General features: G+C 47.2%; 1 protein-coding gene across 3 annotated transcripts in view; it reads right to left on the reverse strand.

Moving 5' to 3' along the window:
- The window catches only part of DOCK1 (dedicator of cytokinesis 1), a 485,813-nt gene that overhangs the window by 317,232 nt on the left and 144,895 nt on the right, over nucleotides 1-23,686 (reverse strand). For all 3 annotated transcript variants that reach the window (XM_059172849.1, XM_059172848.1, XM_059172850.1), the window contains exons 24-25: nucleotides 4,698-4,768; nucleotides 918-1,024 (exon numbers count right to left, since the gene is read on the reverse strand). In XM_059172849.1, coding sequence (XP_059028832.1) covers nucleotides 918-1,024; nucleotides 4,698-4,768 — 178 coding nt within the window. The remainder of the gene's footprint in view (nucleotides 1-917; nucleotides 1,025-4,697; nucleotides 4,769-23,686) is intronic.

A 23,686-nucleotide genomic window follows, 5' to 3' on the forward strand; every position in this document is an offset into this window, starting at 1 on the left:
GATAAAGTTCAATCAAGAAATCAGGCTAAAACCAGCAGGAGAGCACAGGGTCCAGGAGCCCAGACGGTACAAAGGACTAATGTGGACATAAACTGAGTTCTCGGTGCAGCCAGGAGCTCAGTAGGAAATCCCAGGCCAGGCTGCTCTGCCCTTGAAACACCACACATAGAGACCAAAAAAAAAAAAAAAAAAAAAAACAAAAAAACAAAAAAAAAAACGAATCCAACAGCCAAACTTCTGGACACAAATAGAAGAGCAGAAACCCGTGCTTCTCAGTCAGAATGTCACTCAACGGTCCCCACATCTACCTCCGCTAAATGAGAAAGGTTGTGGAATTATGCAAAGGTTTTAAGCTTTCAATAAAACTGCTTGACAAGTGTAAAATATTAATTCAATCTGTCCAAATAGAAAGAAAATGATTAATAAAAAGGGTAGGGAGATAATGTGAGGAAATAGAAGGTGTTCCTTAGGATAAATGAGTTGAGGAATCATTAAAATTCTTATTACTTTGAGCAGGGCTTGAGGAAACCCTGTCAAAGAATGCAAAGTTCAGGTAAATTTAAAGAAAACTTGACATTTTTCTTTGCAATCATCTGAATGGAAGCAGGTGATTGCCTCCTCAGGATAGACAATCATGCATCTTAAAGGCTACAATGTACGCTGATTATAGTAGGGCTTTGGTGTACACCTAAATTACCAACTACAAGGTTTTCCCCTTCATCTTTCAATGATCTATTACTCCACCATATGTCAATTACCATTCTCTTGTAGGGGCTAAATCTTCCTGTCTTATAATGGAGCTGTTTTAATTGGCTACAACCTCCACTCCTGTTGGCATGAAGGAGAGAATTCAGAAGGGACAGGCCTATAGACAATGAATAACGTGACATCCTCGCGATACTCGGGGTTCCACTCACCGTGCTGTGTGAAGAGGTCACTGTGAATGATTTCAATCAAGCAATACAGCTTCTGAATGGTCAGCAAACCCATGGGAACATTTAGGATGAAATCAGTGAACATTTTGCTGTAATGAAAAACACAAGTGAAAAGAGTTTAGGGATATACAGCAAAATGATCTACTGTGTTCAAGACCAGATCAAACTGTAAGGTCATTAAATGGTGATTAAGTTCTACCAGAACACTGGAGATGGCCCATTATCCAAAATGGGCCAAAATCTCATCCAACAAAATGATATTTTAAATGTTATTTTTCACTTCACACCCACTCAAAAGGCTATAATCCAAACAAAAGACCACCCTAGGATTTAAAGAAACTGAAACCCTCCTACCATGCTGATGGGAATGTAAATTGGTGCAGCCACTTTGGGAAACTGCTGGGTATTTCCTGAAAATGTTAAACTCAGTTACCATGTGATCCAGCATTTACACTCCCAGGTATATATACCCAAGAGAAACAAAAATACATCTCCAACACACAGTCTGGTAGATGAATCCCAGGAACATTAGTCTTCATATTCTGTGGGGGGGGAAGACCCAGATATCTGTCGCCTGAGCAGCCGATAAACAAGATATACCATTTCCATAAAATTCATCCGTATCAAGGAATGAAGTTCTGAAGCATGCTAACAACACGGTGAACCTTGAAAACATAATGCCAAGGAAGAGGAGCCAGACAAAGAGGCTACATATTATATAATTTCATTCATATAACATGCCTGGAAAAGAGCCAGGGAGGGGACAGAAAATGACTATTCAGAGCACCAGCATCTTATGGGGATCAAAATGCCCACAATTAAACCATGATGACGGGCACACAGCTCATTTAATTACACACTCTACACTTGGGGAACTTTATATATGTGAATTATTCTCACTTGAGTGTTTTTTTTCAACTTTACTTTTACAAACAGTCAATAAAACTATAAAGGAGTCTCAGAAGAAGGGTTCTTGTTGGCAACAAAGAAAAGCCTTTCACCGATCCTATCAGCAAGGCTCTGTAAAAGAGTAATTCCAAGTACCCACAAAGTTTGGGAAGACAGACACCAACATGCTTTGGCAAAAGGTTGCTTTGACCTTTAGAGGGCAACTGGATCATATTTATGACAAATCATTTGGGGCACCTGGGTGGCTCAGTCAGTTAAGGGTCTGCCTTTGGCTTAGGTCATGATCTTAGGGTCCTGGGATGGAGCCCCACCTCTGGCTCCCTGCTCAGTGGGGAGTCTGCTTCTCCCTCTCCCTCTGCTCCTGCTCTCTCTCTCTCTCTCTCCAATCAATAAATAAAATATTTTTTTAAATCCTTTAAGAAAATACAAAGAAAAAAAAAAGGCAGAGAACATAAGACCTTGTAATCCCACATCACTCACTGTTCAAGCTAATGATATAAATAAGGGCAAGATACTACAATGAAGCTACAAAAGAATTTATCCTAGCACACTGCGTAAGAAAAACCGAACCAGGCCTAACACCCCTATCGCACGGAGGCCTGTCCGCTGTAATCCAAAAGCCGTGTTGGCCTGGAAGCAGGACCACTGAGCAGCTCAGTTCTCAGGGACGACGAGAGCTAATAACAGAACCCAATGTTACACCATTGTTGCAAAGATTAACTGAACAATACATGGAAAGTGCTTCGTGTGGAGCCTCGTTTATATGGAGAAAGCACGTGATCAATGTGAGTGCCTAGTAAATAAATGATGGGGCCAGCATCGGATCGAACACCATGGAAGTTACTAAAAAGACTACTCCACAATGTAGGAAAATAAGAGGTCTTGTGTGCAGAAGCTGATTATAAAATAAAGAATATGACCGTGTTGAATTTTTTAGGGGAATACGTCTGCACACATGCATGTGTATACGTGTGTACAAACCAGATCCTTCTAGTTGTTTTTAGTCAGTGGAATTAAGTTTGATTTATTCTCCTCTGTTTCATCAAAATATCAATCAACTTTCTAAAAAGGAAAAAATACGTACATGATTTACAAGGACATTAAAAAAAAAAAAAAAAAAAACAGTAGTTAAGGTGGCTCGGTGGGTTAAGCAATCGACTCTTGGTTTTGGCTCAGGTCATGATCTCCTGGGTCGTGAGAGTGAGTGTCAGGCTCTGCACTCAGTGGGGAGTCTGGGAGATCCTCTCCCTCTGTCCCTCTCCGCACTAGCCACATGCACACACTCTTTCTAACAAATAATCTTTAAAAAAAAAAAAAAAAAAAAGTTATTGAAGACAAGGAGTTGAAACAGCATACAGACATGCCTAAAGGGACAAGGAGTCAAGGGCTGACTACACTGGCCCTGGAGAAAAGGGTCTTCCTTGACTCTCCAAGCACAGGCACCAGAACCCACCGGGAACACTGATGCTGCCCCACTAACCAGTTAGTCTGATCCCTGGGACCCTTAAGAATAGGCCCAGAGTATGGTCCATCCAACCACAGCTTCCCCAACTTGCTCTGTTCTCCAAACCTGAAGCTCTCAAACAAGAACCTTCACCAAAAGCTCCTGGAAGGTTCATTAAAACCAACCGGCTGGGCCCCATCCCCCATTCCTAACTCAGAAGATCTGAGAAAGGGCCTCAGATTCAGCATTTTCTAACAAGACCTCAGGGGCTACTGATGGCTTCTACGGCAGCCACAATGCAGGGGCAGGCCCACTCCGAAGACCCAGGGCAGACTTGCTCCCGATGGGCCGATTCACATCTCCTGTTCTCATTTAGGGCATGCGAAGCCGTCCCCTGCATTGTTAGTGCCTACGAACAGAAAATAATGTGTCCATGCAGGACACTAAATCCTCAGGCACATCAGAAACCTGGTGATTCATGGAGAAGAGGACCACCGCCCCCTCCCCCCAAATGCTCCTCCTTCCCCTCCCAGGCATGAGCAACCTATAGTGGACATAAAGAACAGGAGGGATGAGCATTTCTTATTCAGCTTAACCACTCAGGGGACACATGGACCTTTACTAATATTTAGATGGGCTTTCGGGCTGCTAAAAATGGTGCCATCCCCTGCAGGTAGTTTATGGTGTTAAATGCTAAATCAAAGTCAAAATCAAAAGCAGACAAGGGCTATGCTTTACATGTCTGGGGTTAAACAGGCTGCACATGCCCGTGGTGCTCAACCATCTTGTGAAATACAAGCCCCTACAGATTACACAAGTAGGACTGGGCTCGCCAACCAGGCGGCAAAAACAGGTGCAAAAGGAAGGATTTGGTCCCCAGCCTCTGTCCTTGGTCTGAAAGCCCAACAACCAGCTTCCTTGGCATTTGTTGTGGTTTTGTTAATATTATCTTAGGTGACAACTCCTGACTATTCTGCCTTAGGCTTACAGTCCATCAGCCGGTAGCACAGAAGAACAGCCATGCATGCTGGGGGGCAAGGGAGGGGAGTGAATAGTCAGTCTCCAGTGTCAGATATTTTAGGTGTTAAAAACAAAACAAAAACCCAACCACCACATAGTGAAATTCAATCCTGAAAGAAAACAAAATGCCAAATTTGTAAGATCTACCCATTGGGCTATAAGCAACCCTCTAAAGAAAATACTGTGTTGATAGATGATGTCTTTTCCATATAAAGTCATAATTAGGGAAGTGTCAGAGACACCACAACCAGCATGAGTTTGTTCTAGAACAATCCAGGGCACTGATGTCTGCCAACATGAGACTGAGCCCGAGCCTCTTGTGACCTCTCTGCACGGGAAGGAGGCAGACCATGGGATGTGGGAAGCCCGCCCCCCGAGTGCTTTCTTACCTGAGCTCTTTGGGATCGAACACCAATTTCACATCGTTGACAATAGTCGGCAAGTACTTCAACGCCGCCCCCTGCAAACCAAGAGCAAAGAATGCTGAGCCTCGTGCACTCTGGCAAGTGTTAATACAAATCTGTAATTCCTAGGAAGTACTGCAGACATAGCCAGAAGAGAAGGATCACTTTTTAGATGAGACAATGGAATCACCAAACACAACAAAAACAGAGCAAAGAAAGAACCTCTGGGCCACAAACAATGGTGATGTTACTGGTCACCTTGACACATAATGATTTAACAGCCCAACAGTTGGTGCCTGTTGACAGAATGCCTACATTGCACTAAGTTTCCGTGTGATTTTCTCCTTAACCCTAATGAAGCAATGGCAGAGGAAGATCTGTGTCCCTCGAAAGAATTCCCTACTGTCCAAGTCACTGCAGTTCCCCCATATTCAATATCTAAAACGATTGCCTTTGTTCCACTCCAACACTGGTTTCTGTACACCCATGCATCCCTTCACTAGGAGTCTGTTTTTTCTTTAGTAACTTTCTCTCTTCTATTCCTATTTTGTATCTTCCAGAAAACCCACGATCTCAAAAAACAAGAGTGACGGTAAGCACGACAGCTCCTACTACACGCTGTGTGCTGCGCTAGGGACCCTTGTGCATTCTCTCCTTTATTCCACCAGACCTCTGGTGGGGAGCCGGCTGCTGGACAGCAGGGGAACGGCCGATGGAGATGGTAAGTCCCCTGGTCACACTGCGAGCACTGAACAGGGAGAGCATCAAAACTCAGTTCAGTGGGCAGCCTGAGTCCCACCCCTCAGCCACGCCCTGATGGGAAAAGATCGTGTTTTCAGTGTTCTGACGATGCTGGGCCCCCCTCGATCTGTGACTCTACACAACTTCTTGTACCAGGCTGGGCTCCACCTCCCAGAATAACGTGGGGGAAATAACGCTCATACCAAGAACATCCAGAGGTTGCATTAAAGTTCAAAATCAAGCTGAAAACATAACACTTTGAATGCTGGAAAATACTATACTTACTGCATATATAATTGTTAGCATTATTTTCTGAATGCAAAAAGGTAGTGTTTAATAAAAAAAAAAATATATCAAAATGGGGTCATTTTTGCTTAACTCCATGTCAGCAAACCAAGGCTTCATACCTAAAGAAACTCCAGTTGCAGTCTCTCTCCGGAATATAAGATCAGACTACTCAATCTGGAGCGGCGCCTGGGTGGCCCAGTCGGTTAAGCATCTGCCTTCATCTTAGGTCATGATCCCAGGGTCCTGGGATCCAGCTCTGTGTCCGGCTCAAAAGGGAACCTGCTTCTCCCTCTCCCTCTGCCCCTCCCCATGCTTGTGTGCACTCTCTCTCTCTCCCTGTGTCAAATAAATAAATAATATCTTAAAAAAAAAAAAAAAAAAAACATTCAATCTGGAACTCCCTGGTCAGCACCAGTGAGGTGATTCACCTGACAGCCCCTTCCATCCCTCCAAGACAGAAGAGGTGGCCTGTTCTTTCCTTGTGCCTGCCCCCTTCTGCCTATAAAAGTTTCATTTTACCCAGCTCTTCAGAGCTCCTTTCTGCTTGCTGGACGGGATGCTGTCCTATTCACTTTGAATCATCTATAATCACTGAATCTTTCGAATTGAATCATTTTGAATCACTGAATAAGGACAATTGGATCTTAAATTTACTCAGTTGAATTTTGGTTTTTGACAGGAAAAGCCCACTTTAATATACAGAACATATATGATTGGTCAACTGATTTGCAACAAAGGAAATGAAATGGGTTCCATACCTCACACCCTATACAAAAATTAAGTTAAGCGGATCATAAATCTTAAACATAAAACTTAAAACTACACAACTTCTAGAAGACATTTGTAATGAACTAAGCAACGAATTCTTAGGACACCAAAAGCACAATTTGTAAAAGAAAAAAAAATCCATAAATGATAGTTCATCAAAATAAAAACTGCTCTTTAAAACACACTGGTAAGATAATAAAAAATGAGTCTCCCACCCAGAGAAAGTAATTGCAAATCACGTATCTGATCGAGATTTGTATCCAGCATATCCAATGAACACTTAAAACACAATAATGAGAAAATAGTCTTCCCCCTGCAATAGGCCAAAGCTTTGAAAAGACACTTTGCCAAAGAAGATATATGGATGGCAAATAAGCATTTGAAGAGTTGCCCAGCAGCTTTAGTCACCAGGGAAATGCAAATTAAAACCACAGTGAAGTATCACTAACACCTATTAGAATTGAAAAAAAAAAAAAAAAACCTGACAGTATCAAGTAGGGCTGCTGGACTGAATGTAAACAAGGTCAGCAACCACAGAAAAGCACAAGATAGCTTCTCAGGAAGTCAGATGCACACTCCCCACACAGCCCAGCGACTGCACCCCAGAGTCCTGACCAGCTGAAATGCAAAACTAACGCTCACAGAAAACCCTGCATGCAAGTGTTTCCGTAGCTTTATCTGTAATCAGGCGAAACTAGAAACTGCTCGAAAGTCCCTCAAGAGGTAATTCCATACAATGTAACATACTCGGTATTAGAGAGGATTCCATACAATGTAGCATACTCAGAATTAGAGGTGATTCCATACTATGCAGCATACTCTGTATTAAAAAAAAGAAAAACCCAGGTTCCTGTTACACCCCACACGGATGAATCTCAGATGCCCTGTGAGACAGAAACCAGGACAAACTCAAAAGGCTCCACACCATGTGGGTCCATCTTTCAAACACTCTGGAAAAGGCAACGCAGTAGGGTGGCGCGGCGGGTGGGCTTGTGTGCATTGGGGGAGAGAGGAATGCCAGGGCCATAACTCCACCGTAGGACTCGGTGCAAACCGGACCTTCAAGGTCAAAATGAATAAAGCTCTATCACCTGGGGAGCCAGGCACGGAAAAGGCCCAAGAGAATGTTCTTGAATCTCAACACTGATGCCTGAAAAAAGAGCTAAGTGGTCGATTCCAGTCACCTCAAAAGAGTCCAAGTTTCCTAATTTGTAGCTTGGGAATACTCTGTCTACACCTGAGACTCTTCTGGATCCTCTACTCCTTGGACACAACACATCCTCAGGAAAGCATGAGAAAGTTCTGCTATCCCCTTTCACAGATGACAAAGTAGAGGCACACAGGGAAGGCGCGTATCCAGATTCATAGTACTGGGATCTGGAGTGAGGCTGAGAACGTCCACGGGGAGCATGAAGCCAGCACAAGACTCCTCACCACCTCCTCTGTGCTTCATGGTCTTGATGAGACGGGGCAGGAAGCAGGGCTCTGCACTGCACAATCACCAAGGCTTCTTTTCTACGTCTTGACCCTGTCCTTCAATGCCAGCCAGATCAAGGGATCCCAACTTCGTCCTCTGAGATTCACCTTTGGAACACACCGAGTTATCTTATCGCAGGTTACCTCCATTCAGATGCGGACAAACAAGACAGACATTATGGGCTGCCCTGGGGCGCCCAGGTACTGCATTAACCAGGCACACTGGGCACCAGGCCAGGGTCAGGGCTCCCTAGGGCTTCTGCCCAACCAGAGGTCAGAGCAATGTCCACTAAAAGGGGCATGTGCCCACTGCGACTCCAAAATGCTGTCTAACACAGAAGTCTGCCTCACAGACCGAGACCCTAGGGCCGGTACCTCTTACAGTTCTGGGGTTTCCGAGAGAACAGAGATAACCACGCACCTGCCATTGAGCCCAGGTTAAATAACCAAGGAGGGAAAGAGAGCACAAAGAGAACAGGAGCAGCAGGCTCGAACCTCGTGGACCTGGTGTCCCTCCCTGTTCACGGCCCCCCTTCATGATTCTCCTCAAGCCTGAGAGCCCACCCCTCCCAGCCCATCTTACCTCCTACTTCCCAGAAAAACAAAATCCACCAGGAGAGAGCAGAGACTCCAGAAGTGCCCACACCTCTGTGCGCCGCCCAGGCTGAGAGGGAGCACCCACCGCAACAAGGGACGGAATCCTGTGCCTGGGCTCAGCGCAGACCCTCCGCGCCCTCTGTCACACACACACACCGCCCCCCCACCCCGGCCCAGTCCCTCCAGGTTACTCGGTCCTCACACCACCTGGCTCCTTCCCTCGGCAGATGAGCCCAGTCTCTTGAAGCAACGTCTGGGGGGCCCCAGGGACCTCGCCCCACCGGCAACAGCAGCTGGACTGTGGGCTGGCAGGGCGCCCGCCGTCCAGAACGCGCCCCGCTCGGCCCTCTGTAGCCCCTCTTCCGCCCCACCGTCTCCATTCCTGCCAAGGCCACCAGCCTCTTCCTAGGCGACCCCTCTGCCTGGCCTTCCTCCCCAGCTTTCCATGCTGGGGCCTGTCGCCACTGCCCCTTAAAGCTGGGTGTCCCTGGGGTCCCATGCCAGACTTCTCTCCTTCCTCCACTCACTCCTCAGGGACCCCACCTTCCTTCTGCGCGTCACACCCACACACAATGGTCGCTGCGCCTCTGTGTACAGCTGTCCCACTTGCCACAGGCCGGCCGCTCCCTTACCTTCCCGGGACACCTCCGCTCAGGGCGCCACACGGCTGAGTCCCCAGGTCACAGTCCCCTCGGATGCCCCCTCTGCTTCACAGCCACTCCGGACCAATCACAAAGCACGGCAGAGCCTCCCCACTACCTGCCCAGGGTTCTAGCCCCTTCTCCACTCCTACAGTCTGTACAACCTAGAGACTAGTCCTCTGTCCCTGTCCGGCACTCCCGCCGCAGCCTACTGATTGACCCCCCCCCCCCCGCCTTCACATGGAGGAGCCCCTCAAGCTCACGCCTCAGGCTGAAGCCAGAGTACCTTTCCTGAGACCAGATGCACAACTTATCTAGACACTTGGATGGCACCACCCAACACTTCGGGCACCAGCCCAACAAGCGAGCACCCTTGGAGGCTCGGGCCCCTCTTCCCTGGTGTCTCTGCTCAGCAACCTCCACCTGCCAGTGCAGGACCCTCTCCAACCCAAGGAGGAGCCTCTTCCCGCCAGCAGACCAGTGAATGAGTGCTCCCTCTTCCTGGACCCCTGCTTCCCTGCCCATCACTCCCTCTGCTGCCCCAAAACACTCAAAGTTAACCCCTGGTTACTCCTCAGTCCTTTTCTTCAAGATACACGGATTCCGGGCTGAGCATCTAAAGTGACTCCAGCTCTGGGCTGGAAGACAGGGTTGGTGTCTGTGTCCCCCAGCCCAGAGCCCCTGAGGTATGGCACAGCTATTCCTTCTCTCTGGGCTCCCTCAAGCTGTGCCGAGTCTCTTACACACAGCAGAAACCCCACGACAGCCAGACCGACAGAGCTCTATATAAAATCACCTCTTCATTCCCAAGAAACACTGCACCTGTTTGCTGCAGGCCCCCAGAACTCCCCCTCCTCAGCCGAGAGAAACAACTCTATCCTCTCCAGTCTGATGAGCCGGACAGAAGAGGCACAGACGCTGATGTCCACGCCACCCCGAGCTCAGATCTTCCTGACTGAAAAACTAGCTCTGCCAGTTCCTAATATTGGTTATTTGTCAAGAACTTCAAGTGTTTTGGTTTCCGCTCATGCTTGCAGCAAAAGGCTTCATTTTCTCTCTGGACTCAGGGGCTGCTTCACTCAACTCAGGTCTCCTGCAAGGAGCAGCTGGTGCAGGAGCTTCCCCAGACGTGCAGCACAGGCCAGACAGAGCAGGGGCTTCCGCAGGGACGGGAGACGGGGCTGGCTGCAATCTCATGGGCAGAAAGACCCCTCGCGGACAGGAAGTCCCGGATGCCGGCAAGAGAACCCACGCCGGCATGACGCGGGGAGGGGGAAGCGCCGTACCTGGGACACGGGCGCACGTCCCAGAGCCACGCTGTGGGCACACGAAGCTCTGGCCCATCCTGGCAGTGGTTCTCATTGGTAAAACCTGCTGTTTACCCGCACCGGCGTCCAGAGACCGCCAGCAGGATGGAAGGCTGCTGTGTGTGTGCCGCTCGGCAGTCCTCCCGAACATGGGTGTTCGACCCACAGCAGCCACTGCTGCCACCCGTCGTGCGGCAGGAGAGCCCAGGATGTGTGCAAACGCTGGCACAGAAACCCTCTTGAACAGGCACAACTCTCAAACGGGACTCCACCATGTACGGTGGGAATTTTATGAAGTCCTATGCAAAGAGGTAAACAGCAAGGAGCAGAGCGATTTGCTTATCACTGAATTCAGGGATGCATTTGAGGTTTTCTTTTCTTTTTTCTTTTCTAGTTCTATTTTTATTATCTTTTTAAAATTTGGTTCATTATTGAAACAAAATCTTGCTCGGAGTATGTGGGGCCAGCCCGCCAGCAGCCCCTGCCCACAGCACCTTGGCGAGGCTCCATATACCAGGATGGCAATCACTAACCAGCTCCCTGGGCTGTGGCCTGGGGACCGGGAGTGGGAAGGGCGCAAGGCCTGCAGGATGCATCAGGAGTCAGAGCTGAGGGGCGCCTGGGTGGCTCCTCAGCTCTAACTAAGGAGAGCTGAGCTTTTGACTCTTGGTTTTGGCTCAGGTTGTGATCTCAGGGTCGTGAGATCGAGCCCGGTGCCGGGCTCCGTGCTCAGTGCTGTGTCCGCCCGAGCTTCTCTCCTCCTCTCCCACTGCCCCACTCCGCACTCGCACATGCGCTCTCTCTAAATAAACTGCCACATAGCCTGTGAGGGCACCTCCTTTCTGACACGGCCTAGCCAGAAAGAGAACAGCACAACATAGGGATTCAGATGACTTCACTGTGTTTAGCTTTGTTTATTCATCTCCTCTTTTCTAAAACATAACTGTCCTTATCGAATCAATGTTTGCTTTCTCAGAAAGTTATTTCTTCAGGTTTGACTTTAAAACTAAGCAAATTAATGAAATGGCTCTTTAAATCCTAGCTTGCTTTTCTCTTTGAACTTGGCAAAGCTTTCATCTGCCCACCTGAGGACAGACCAGTTCATTTCTATGCACTCGGGCCTCCAGGCAATGGACACGTGTGCACTGACATGCTGGGGTCACACGCCTGAGTCCCCTGCACACCCCAGCACATGAAGCTTTAGGGAAAACTGAAATCACCCCCAAATACAACAGGGCTCCCGACCACTGAACACTAACTGAAAGCCAGTGAGTGGTGAAGACACCAGAAACAAAATTAGAAAGAACCACCGCCGATGGTAAAGCTGTTTCTATTTCTACTAAAAGAGAGGCGAGTTGCCAAGGGCCCCTCCTAAACGTGAGTCCATTGCCTAATATCCCGGCAATCAAGAACCCAGGATATCCAGCCACAGCAGCTCCAGGTGGGGTAAGGTCAGACCTGAATCAAACAGACCAGAGGCATCTTAAAACCACAGTTTTAGAAGGAAAAAAATAATAATAATAAACACATAGAAAGGATTATGAAGTGGCAGGAAATGCTAAAAGTTTTCTAACCACTGAAATAGTTCAGGTTGAGGAAGTTAAATAAATTGTATACTCTCCTCTGAGCAAATGTAATCATCATGCAGCTCGTGAGAATGCCAGCTTAATCCAAGCCGTAAAACAACACAGAAAGTGCACCTTCTACCCAATATCGGTTTAATGTTGTAAGTGTCTCTCTGGCTAAAACTGTTACTACTGATGATGATTAATAGACACTATTTTAGGGTAAAGTTCAGGCTACATTATTCAGTATAATTATTTTAATTAAATCCATTAGCATATCTTTATATAAGATTACAAGAGCTATCGGTGATACAAAATAAGTTTTCCTTGAATAATGTATGAAGCAATTATTAATTTACATATTTCTCAAGAAAACGCATATTAAAATGATTCCATTTGGATGTTTTGAGCTCAAATATATATGGCCCACGTATTCTCCCTCCAGACCTCAGTGCTGCATCTTTGGAAGATTTGGGGCATGGCCAAACCGCCTCTGAAGAGCCAGGGCATTCTGATACAGGAAAGTGGGGCCAGACCAGTTCGGCCAATGGGAGACCCTACACCTGAGCTTGTGCCTTTCGGGGGAAACGGAAGAAACAGGCAAGATGGCTGGACAGAAACACAGAGCACTCTGGAGAGAGTCACCCTCCTATAGGAATTGCTAGATTCCAGAACAACAAACATGAGGACAGTGATTGCTTCCATTCCTTACACCCTATTATTAAAAAAGACTACCTACATCTAATGTATCCTAAATCTAAAAATAACTCTTCTGTTTTATAAATCGAGCTTCCCTTAAGCAGACACTGGTCTTTAAAATAGCATTCCCCACCATACTACTAATGCTGGTTCATTTAACTCCACCTGACAACTTAGCGGTTGAAAGAAATCATTCCTAGGAGTAGTTTCATGTTTAATTATCATGAAATCCAACCCTCCCCCCAAAAAAAGAAAGAAAGAAAGAAGCACATGTTTACTAAAATTCTTCAATAAATCCAAGATAAGCTCCTACACTTAAAAATCCATTTATTGCCAACAATATATGGGAAAGTCCATGTTACGGCCAACAATTCTATAGATGCACTAATGATTAATAAATCAAAACCACAATGAGCTACCATCCTATATCTGTTCAGATAGCTGGCAGGAAAGAAGGGAGGAAGGGGTGTTGGCAAAGACATGAAGAAACCGGAGCCCTTGTCCACTGTTGATGGGAATCGAAACAGGTACAGCCACTAAGCAAAACAGTATGGAGGATCCTCACAAATTAGGAGCAGAATTATCATATGATCCCGCAATCTCATGTCTGGGAATATAAGCACAAAAGCAACAGAAGCAGGATCGTGAAGAGAGAGAGGCAAACCCATGTTCACAGTTGCACTGTTCACAACAGCCAAGTGAAAAAACCACCCCATGTCCATCGATGGGTAGACGAAGAAAGAAAAAGGCAGTGGATACACACAGGGAGCGGAATTCAGCCCTAAGAAAGAAGGATATTCTGACATATCCTGTAGCACAGATGATCCTTGAGGATGTAATGCTCAGTGAAATATGCCAGTCACAAAAAGATACATTCTGCATGATTCCACTTATCCAAGATATCTGAGGTTGTTACATTCACAGAGACAGAAAGCAGAACAGTGGCTGCCAGGGGCTGGGGGCTTTGGGAAATGGGATGCTGTCGTCTAATGAGGACAGAGTTTAAGTTGTGCAAGAGAAAAAGTTCCAGAATGTTCCACAGCAGTATAAACACAGTTAACACTATTGAACTGTAAAAACTGTTTAAGGAACGTTCTATTATGCAGCTTCTACCACAGTTAAAGACACACAGGTAAAAGAAACAGCAATCCATCATGCCTTCCTTGGAGAGTACCAGCATCAGGTAGAGGGTCTCACCTGGGAAGGAGGGCTCTACTGTAGCAGAGCTGTACCACTGTCTCCTGCACATTAAACGTCAGAAATAACCTCTGTGCACACAACACCCACACACTGTCACTGCCACAAGCAAACAAGGCCTGGATGTTCCCAAACGGACCCTGGACAAGAACCTTCCCAGCCATGCAGTTGTGTCACAAACAGGCCCCCAGCAGTCCGCAGAAGCCCTCGGCCTCTGCGTCAGCCTGGCCTGACCTGGGCCACAGGGTCTACTCGGGCCACAAGAAGCCACACTAACGAACAATGACGAGTATCTCTGTGCCCCGGTATGAAAACGCGGTTGGGGGAGCCCCGGCTCTGCTATGGGCTACCTCCTCTCTCAATGGTAAGGCACACTGTTCCAATGAGCGCCTGGGGCCTGCCCCTGTTTCAGCCCTCGTTCCCCACTGCTGGGCACACAGGACACTAGCGGGCATTTGGTCAAGAAAGGTCAAGAAATGAATGACTTATAAAACAATAAAGAAGCAGGTTGGAGCCGCCGTGACTCGAGGAGTGAGGACAGAGCGCAGGTGCCGCAGATGCGGGGCAAAGCAGCCCAACCTGGCAGCAGAAAGGGCACGGCAAGAGAATGAGAAAGGGACAGATTATGGAACCACGACACACGCGAGGATAAACCCTCTTCTTTGGAGACAGGATGGTCTCCTTAACCTCTGAAGATCCATTTGCCAGGAATTAAGTCACGCTAAAAAGGGTTATTAACCATAATCTAGGCAAGAACAAATCTGAATTAAATGCCTGAACTTTTATTTTGTCACATTTTACCAGCACAGCCGTGTAGCGGAGGAGGCTCGGGGAGACAGAGAAGGGGAGCGAGCGATCCTCTGAACGGGCCTCCACAGCAACAAATTGGCGAAAACTGGCTACAGGTCTGGACAGCTGCCAAGAGCAAAGCATAACTTACAAATAATGGCGATTTTCTAAAAGTCACCTGAAATTCAGAAGTGAACATACAGAAAAATGGTCCAGTTCAGAAGCATCTTAAGGGCCTGAACTGCAGTGAAGTGCTTTTGAAAACAGAAACTAGAAAACGCAACACCTCACGCTTGTGTCTTCCTCATGGTCTGAACAACCTCACAAAACAGAGCCTGTGAGCACCGGGTGGGAGAAATGCCCCTGCAGGGCAGGGATCGCGAAGATGCAGGAGGAGGGTGGGGGCAGCACAGGCAGGCCAACCCCAGCCACTTCCCCCTGCCCCCCTCGCTCAGCCCACATCAACCCGGAGCCAAAGCCCTGGAGATGAAGATCAAGGTGGGAGACACCCAACAGGCAGAGGCGGCCGAGCAGGGTGAAGAAGGGTCCCCTCAGAGAGAAGCAGCGAAAGCAAAGGGCTGAGTCTTCAAGGAGGCCAAGGAGCAGCTGTCCCACTCTGACCCCAAGCCCAAGCCACGTGCCCAGAAGCTGCCCAGCATCCCATACACAAACCCACCCATGGCGGCCAGAACTGTGTTTTCCTCCAAAATGTATTCACGTCCTAACCCCAGACGCCCGTGAATACAAACTTAACTGTAAAGAAGGTCTTTGCAGATGAAATTCAGAAGAGGTCATACCGGACGACGGCGGGCCTTGAATCCAGTGCCGGTGGCGTTATAGTCAAGATGGAGGGGGGGAGACGGGGCACAGAGGCACACACGTGTGAGGCAGAGGCAGCGTGCAAGCCGGAACAAACACGGATTTTGCTGTATTAGGAATGCTGTATTTGACATAAAATACTCCTGGAAAAGTCACATATCTGTAATGGTTTCTAAAAATCTCAAGATGGATTTGCCATCCCAGCACTCTGACCCTAAGTGTTCTTCTCTTCCTGCTCCACAGCCCGCCCTCCTGCTCAGGGGACACCACAGCATGAGCGCGGATCCCTCGAAGCTTGACTCAGGGAAGACCCTCCATATCTGAAAATATAATGCCCAGCCCCTCAACTGCCCTACAGAGAAAGGGCACAGAAACTTGAAGGTGCAACTCAGGAGTCCGTGCAAAGAAAGCAACAAAAAGAATGTTTATTCTTCAATCAATTAAAGGGAATAGTTACTGGACCCCGTGGTTCCACTCCTAGGTCTGTCCCCTAACAACGGAAAGCAGGTGTTCAGAGAAAAACTCGTACACAAACATTCACAGCGGCACTAGTGAAAGCCTCAGAAAAGGGACACAACTTGATGTCCATCAACTGAGGAACGGACACAGAAACTACTGTCCATATGGAATAGGGTGCCCAAATAACGGAACAGGAGTTCCCATAAAACAGAAGGAAATACCGAGACAACACAGATCTTCAACACAGATGAGCCCTGAGAACACGCTGGGAAGTCAGACAGTGAGGCCACGTACTCTATGCCGTCATGTACATGACAAGACAGGCAAACTCACGGAAACAGAAAACAGGTGACTGACACCAGGGGCCACGGGAGGGAATCCTAGGCAGTGAAAATAATGGGAACAGGGCCTCCTTTCGGGATGACAAAAATATTTTCGAACCAGTGGGGGTGACAGTTGCATTATACTGGGAATGTACCAAATGGCCACTTTAAAATGGCGGAGACGGTAAATTCTATGGATGTAGATGTCACCACAAAAGTTTAATTAACTTCAAAAATAATGACCTGCCCTCAACTACAAAGGGCACTTTTTATTAAAATAATCACAGGACCGCTCTTAGCAACTCAGAATCACTGTCATTCGTGCTGTAACACGTGTGACTGCCCCACATGATGGTTTCTAGCGGTGACAGACCAACACCTTGGAAACAGCATGGTGCCTCCAGCTATTTCTAAAATGAGGCATGAAATTAGTCATCATAATAATGATCCCAATGTCATTGGTTCACTGGGACAGCTACGCCTTGCCTCAAGCAAGCCACTCTCAGTGCCAATGTTTTAATTAAGCAAGATGTAATACCAACTACCACAGCAGAAATCCAAGGAAACCAGAAAAAAAAGAGCTATCCCAGTGTCTCCAATACCCATCATTGTCCCAAACGTCACCCCTAAACACTTTCATATGGTTCTCTAGCTCTATCTCTCATTTCTGCCTCAGCAAACAGTTACTATACAGGTCAGAGGATTTAAAATATGAACATCCAAATTCATAACTTTCGGAAAAATGTACTCAGAGAATGGGTAATTTTTTAAAATGTTGCCAAAATAAAGAAAAGCCTTCGGTTAAGGTGATTAAAAATACTTCTGTAGGTCAGATCTTCTTCTCCAAAGGAAAAGCTGGTCAGGAAAACTAATTATCAGGGAACCCAGACACCAGCATCCGGCAAAATCTATCACACCCACCCCCCCAGCATGCCCCCTGACCCCACAGATCCTACGCCTGCAAAGGCAGAAGCTGGCCTGGGGTTGAGACCCTGGGGCAGCTGCTCCTGAGTGGGGTTTCCTATCCTTTTGTCCTAGATGCCAGGGTCTGAAACCTCCATTATCCTGTGGTCCCCCAAAGAAGGATGCAGGAAGGCACAGGGGAGGCGGACAGAGCAAAAGAATGGAAGGAACCCAGGGAACAGGTTCGGGGGAGAAACCCACGGAGACTGCACAGATGACCTAGGACAACAAAGAAAATGGCAGCAGGGATGAGTCTCCAGGGAGGCCAAGGACCAGGGACTCCATCAAGGTCTGGCCACTTGGGGAAGGCCCCCTTCACGGGGTGGCAGCCAAATCAGGTGGTGAGAAAGGGTAGCGCCTTCAGGAAGTACAGGCAGCTTTACTGGGTTTGTACCGAGGCAGGAGTCTGCTGGGGAAACCCCAAAGCCCACAGACCAGGCAGCTTCTAGAAGCCCAAGGTCAAGGTGGCGGTGGGTTGCTTCCTTCTGAGTCTTCTTCTCTCGGCTTGTAGATGGCTCCTTCTCACTGGGTCCACAGATGGCCTCTCCTCTGTCCTCACCTCTTCTTACCAAGACACCAGTCAGACTGGATCAGTGTCCTCTCTAATGACCTCATGCAGACTTAATTACCTCTCTAAAAGCCTTACCTCCAAATACAATCACATTCTGGGGGACTCGGGGGAGGGCAACCTATGAACCTGGGAGATGAACTTCAACACCTAACACAGCCGTTCCCACTTCTCCCTCTTTCAAGCAAGCGCATTTATTCATAAAGAAGATGTTTGTCTTCTATTTGATGGCATTCTCATTGTTACAAATTACCGCAAGGTCGATAACTAAAAAGGGGTCCTTTGAAAGGCAAGAAAAAGTAGGGAAAGTTCAAAATCTGCTAACAAAACCTCTTTCCAAAGTTCCTTCTCCAAACATCCCCATGCTCAGCCACGGAGAACATGGGCTCCCGTCAGGACAGCACACAGACACCTTACTGACCTGTCTACTGGCAGGGACTCGTCCCCACGATGCCGAGCATCAGCACTGGGGGACTGAAACCCACGGTTTTGAGATGTTAGACTCCGCATCCTGAGGGCAGAGACCTCGCTCATGCTCAGGACTGTACCCGAAACACCATGCCCAGCACCTGACAGGCAGGAAAGGTCCACAAACATTTGTAGAACGAATCGTAAATGGCGATCGCATCGGGTGTTTCGTGTGGGTCTCGGGGGCTGCTGCAGAAGGACAGAATGAAGCCCAGAGCCTGCCAAGAGCGAGTTACAATTCAGGAGAGCTACAGGTGTCCATGTACAAGGAGCAAGTCAAGGTACTTGAGTGTGGGACCAAATGGAATGGCTCTTGTTCTGCGGCTAGACACAGGGCAGGCCCGTCACAGATAAGGAGATCCATGACCAGGGAAGATGGCCTCTGTGCGCACCCACGCTCAGCGCACTGTGCTCCCCTCATCGGCTTCCTTCCGCCCTCCACACCAGCTCACAGAGCTCAGGAGCGGAGACTGGCTTCCTTCGACACCCACCCCCTCTTACACCCACAGGCCACCTCCACACACGGGGGGACACGGCTTCCAGGCAGAGGTTCTTCCTTCCTGTTCCACAGTCCTCTGCCATCCACACCTCCACTCCTCCTGGGCACAGAGGGGTGCTCTGCCTCCCGTGTGGCCCTCGAAGCCTCAAAGTGCTCCCCGTGGGGACAGCTGCCACAAGCCTACAGAGAAGTTGAGCTGGCCGCTGAGGGACTCCAGGGATCGCAACCCCAAGAGGCCCAAGTTCGGCTTCTTTCCCTGACACATGGGACCGTCCATGGCCACAAACAAGGGTTTTCTTTTTCTTTTTTAATAAAAGTTCTGAGGAGCAGTGCGTGGCCCACGCGGCAGACGGTGGATTCTCAGCCCCCTTCAGGCCTAAGTGCCCGGAGAGCGCACCGCAGGCAAACGTGACGAGAGTCACCGAAGAGGCAACATAAATTCATTTAAATTGACTTCTCCCAAAACCTGGCTTCATTTATGTAGTTCCAGTAACTCGAAAAGGAATAAAATGTACCTTTCATGTCTCCTTTCCTCAATACAGCTCAAATAAATGGTGCGCTATTTGGAAAGTGCCATCCTCATGGCACGTTCAGATCCAAGAACAGAAATGATAGATTAATTTCAATGAAAACAAGGATGAAGACAGAAAACCAGGGCAAATAAAAACACAACGTTGCGGTTCTACTGCGCACATAAATGGTCGCCAACTTAATAGTTTTTAATAATTTCTGACGAGTCTGTTTAAGACAGACATGAGAGTGAAGACCCTGTTGGCAATTGGGGCGGAAGTGGTCTTTTGCTCCAGAGCACAGCGCTGCTCCCACAGTGGACTGAAGGACAGAGCAAATGTCAGAGGAAATGACAGCAAACAGCACCATAATAAGCGAAAAGGACAAAAGCACCAACTTCCAATTTATAAATGGTTTGTTAGTTGAAGACTCTGCAATGCGCCTGAACATATGACAAAGAAAAATCTGCGGCACTTCATGGCAAAAGTGGTTATCAAGGGAAATAAAATTTGGAATAAATTTTATAATTACACTTGTAATTGCCACCATCCAACTAGAAAGCCACCTAGTTTCCACTCTGCATTTGTCAAGGACGATTCAGAGTCCATCTAAGAAAACTCTGAAATTACGAAAGCCAACAGCAAGAAAATAATTCTACTTGTTGGGAAATAAATGCTGTGACCATTCAAGAATATTCAGTAATTTAGCTCAGGATCTGGGCAAGTCTAGAATTTGACAAACACAACAGTGTATTAAAAAACAAAGCTATGGAGAAAGAGCTCAGATGAAACACTATTACACTGATGTTAACTAACTGAAATTCAAGTAAAAACAAACAAATGGTGCTGGGAAAACTGGACAGCTATATGTAGAAGAATGAAACTCGACCATTCTCTTACACCGTACACAAAGATAAACTCAAAATGGATAAAAGACCTCAACGTGAGACATGAATCCATCAGAATCCTAGAGGGGAACATAGGCAGTAATCTCTTCAATATCAGCCACAGCAACTTCTTTCAAGATATGTCTCCAAAGGCAAAGGAAACTAAAGCGAAAATGAACTTTTGGGACTTCATCAAAATCAAAAGCTTCTGCACAGCAAAGAGACAGTCAACAAAACAAAGAGGCTACCCACGGAATGGGAGAAGATATTTGAAAATGACAGTATAGACAAAAGGTTGATATCCAGGATCTATAAAGAACTCCTCAAACTCAACACACACAAAACAGACAATCATATAAAAAAATGGGCAGAAGATATGAACAGACACGTCTCCAATGAAGACATACAAATGGCTATCAGACACATGAAAAAATGTTCATCATCACTAGCCCTCAGGGAGATTCAAATTAAAACCATGTTGAGATACCACCTTACACCAGTTAGAATGGCCAAAATTAGCAAGACAGGAAACAACATGTGTTAGAGGGGATGCGGAGAAAGGGGAACCCTCTTCCACTGTTGGTGGGAATGCAAGTTGGTGCAGCCTCTTTGGAAAACAGTGTGCAGATTCCTCAAGAAATTAAAAACAGAACTTCCCTATGACCCTGCAATTGCACTACGGGGTATTTACCCCAAAGATACAGATGTCGTGAGAAGAGTCATGAGTCCTAATTACCTGTGTGCAACATGGGGTGCTCGATCACAGATTCCCCACAGTTTTATCACTGGACTGTGATAAAATAAGAAAAATGGAGGAAAAGAAATAATTTTATAACAGCCAGAGGTTTCAAAATTTTAGACCTGTTCCCGATCATGAGATTGACCTCCTCTCCCTCTAAGAAGGTCAGGAGGTTCTTAAATAAAACCACAGTGCTGACAAATGGCAGTTTCTATCATTATTTATCACCAAAAGATGGATGACATCATTCTCCCCATGACAAGAACATAACCTCAGCTTACAGAACCCCCTCGCACGCTCTGACCGCTAACAGGTCTCCATGCCTAAAAGAGTGCCTGGCAAGTACACATGGGCTAAAATGTATCTCATGAATACAACTGGCCTGTGATCATCTGCTGAAGGTTATGTAAGTGGATCCAGGAAGCCCACAGTACAGATGGCGAAGGTGTAGGAAGGGTTCTTAACCTCCATTTCTTCCCCCTCCCTTCCCAGACTCTAGGCACAAGGCTTCTCTCCATGCTGCAGAGGCCAGGGATTGAGGGTGTAAGAATTAGGTCAGGGCGACAATCCAGAGACTAGAATAAAGGATGATGAACAAATTAGGAATCAAAAGGCAGTGGATTCTAGTCTGGCATCCCAGCTTGGGCTAAGGAGGTCTCTGCCTCTCTCGGGCTGCCCTGGGTTCACTCATCTCCAGGACTACTGAGGTAGGACGCCCCGGATCAACCCTCTTTCTCAGAAGCAATGCCCTATCGAGCACTGCCCTACTCTCTGCCGGCCTTTGTAAGATTCTGTATCCCCATGCTGAGGGTACCAGGGAGGACCACGACCATCCCTGGGAGGACCAGGACCATCCCTGGGGCACATGTACTTGGCGAGGAATCTACTGCAGTGTTTAAGCTCTACCCTCAAATATGGAAATCCTTGTGGAAACTCACTGAACGACAGAGCAACGTAATGCTTTGCTGAGACAGTATCCTGTTTTCTGTCCTCACCGGCATGACCTAGGAAACGGTGGTATCGCCACCCACCCTTCCATGTCAGGAAGGCAGCCCTGAAACACTGCACCCGTGGGAGCCTCAGCAACACTTCTGCTTCCTTTCGGGCTCCCAGAAGTTGGTGCTGGATGCCGAGAGGACAGCCTCAACCCCATTACTGCTCAGAGGCCCATCTAGGGAGAGGGTCTTCTACACCATGATTCAACTTAATGTCATGCCATGCTAGTGAGAGAATCACTGTCAACCAGATGTCTATGCTTAACAAAAATAAAACAGGAGAGAATTCTAATGAGGCAACCAGACGCCGCTGGAACCCAAGTGTGATGGAGAATGTACACATACTTGGGTTACGACAGCTTCGTGTATCTTCCAATCGCAATGTGCAACAATCAATTGCCAACGAAGAACTAATTAACTGCAAGTCATGAAACATCCACAGTATGGCCAGGAGATGATTAGAGGAAGGATTTAAGGATAAAGAAAGTTAAAAAAAGTAGCATCCTTTAGTCACCCAATGACAAGACGACATTAAGTAATAAGGTTTAGAAAGATTGTTTCAGAATACTAATATTTTAGGGGCAATACAATAAAAGAGAAAAGTATAAATATCAGCTAAATCTAAAATCTCATCATTCCTCCGATGTCAAGAGCCAACAAGCCAATACTGTGATCAGAAGACATCTATCAATTTTGACCATGAGATTAACAAAGCGCAACAAAATGGTTGCCGAGAATATATTTTCTCTCCTGTATCACGACATAGTTAAGGGACAGAAAAATTACTCCGTTCTAAAGCTTTGAAAAGCTTCTTAAAGATGTTAAGTAACTTTTAGTGGGTTTTTCTTTTTCTTCTATGTATCACAGGTATTTGTTTGGAAGATTAAGAAATCACCTTAGGAAAAACAGAAAACAGAACTCACTAATCATCTTCCATTTAGCCTTTTATATGAGTAAATAGGGAAATCATTTATAATCACATCCATTATAAAGAATTCAAATTATTCCACTCTGTTTTATTATCTATCAACAGGAAGCAGCCTTCCTCACCAGGACGTTCAGTTAGTGAGTTTCCTGTATGATTAACTCCTATTTTAATAGCCAAAGCGTCTCTCCAATCCATGCAGTGAAGTCAACAGTGCAACCCCACGGCAGCACAGGGAGGTGAGAAGGCGCACAGCCGGCCGTGCAGGAACGAAGGCCCACGGAGGACTGGCGCTGCCCAGGCAGCTGAGAGGCGGCCCCGACAGGCAAGCACCAGGTGCTTTACCTGTCCGTGAATGCCGGTGGCAGGTACATTTTCAGAGTCCTTTTCTCATCTCTCATTCACGTATTATTTGTTCCGAAGGTGCTGGCGCCCATGGCACGCTAGGCCAAGCACTCAACAGCCAAGACACTAGATTTGCTGGTGAAGCCAACACACCTGCTCGCCGCGGTTCAGTAACATTAGAGAGGCCTGAGCAGAGGACTCTGCAGACAGAAGCAAGAGGCACAGGACACCAGGGCAAGCTGGAACAAGCAGCTCGCACACTGAGTTTCAGAGCAGCCTGGCAGGTCCCCCGGAGAGAGGAGGAACACACATTCCAGGCAGAGGCATTTGCGTGCAAAGACAGGAAGACAGGAAAGCGCAACAGGCAGGAAATGAGCAGAACTTTCGGGGGTAATGTGTGGAAATAA

Source organism: Mustela lutreola, chromosome 4, assembly GCF_030435805.1.
Source record: "Mustela lutreola isolate mMusLut2 chromosome 4, mMusLut2.pri, whole genome shotgun sequence".
NCBI classification, from domain to species: Eukaryota; Metazoa; Chordata; class Mammalia; order Carnivora; family Mustelidae; genus Mustela; species Mustela lutreola.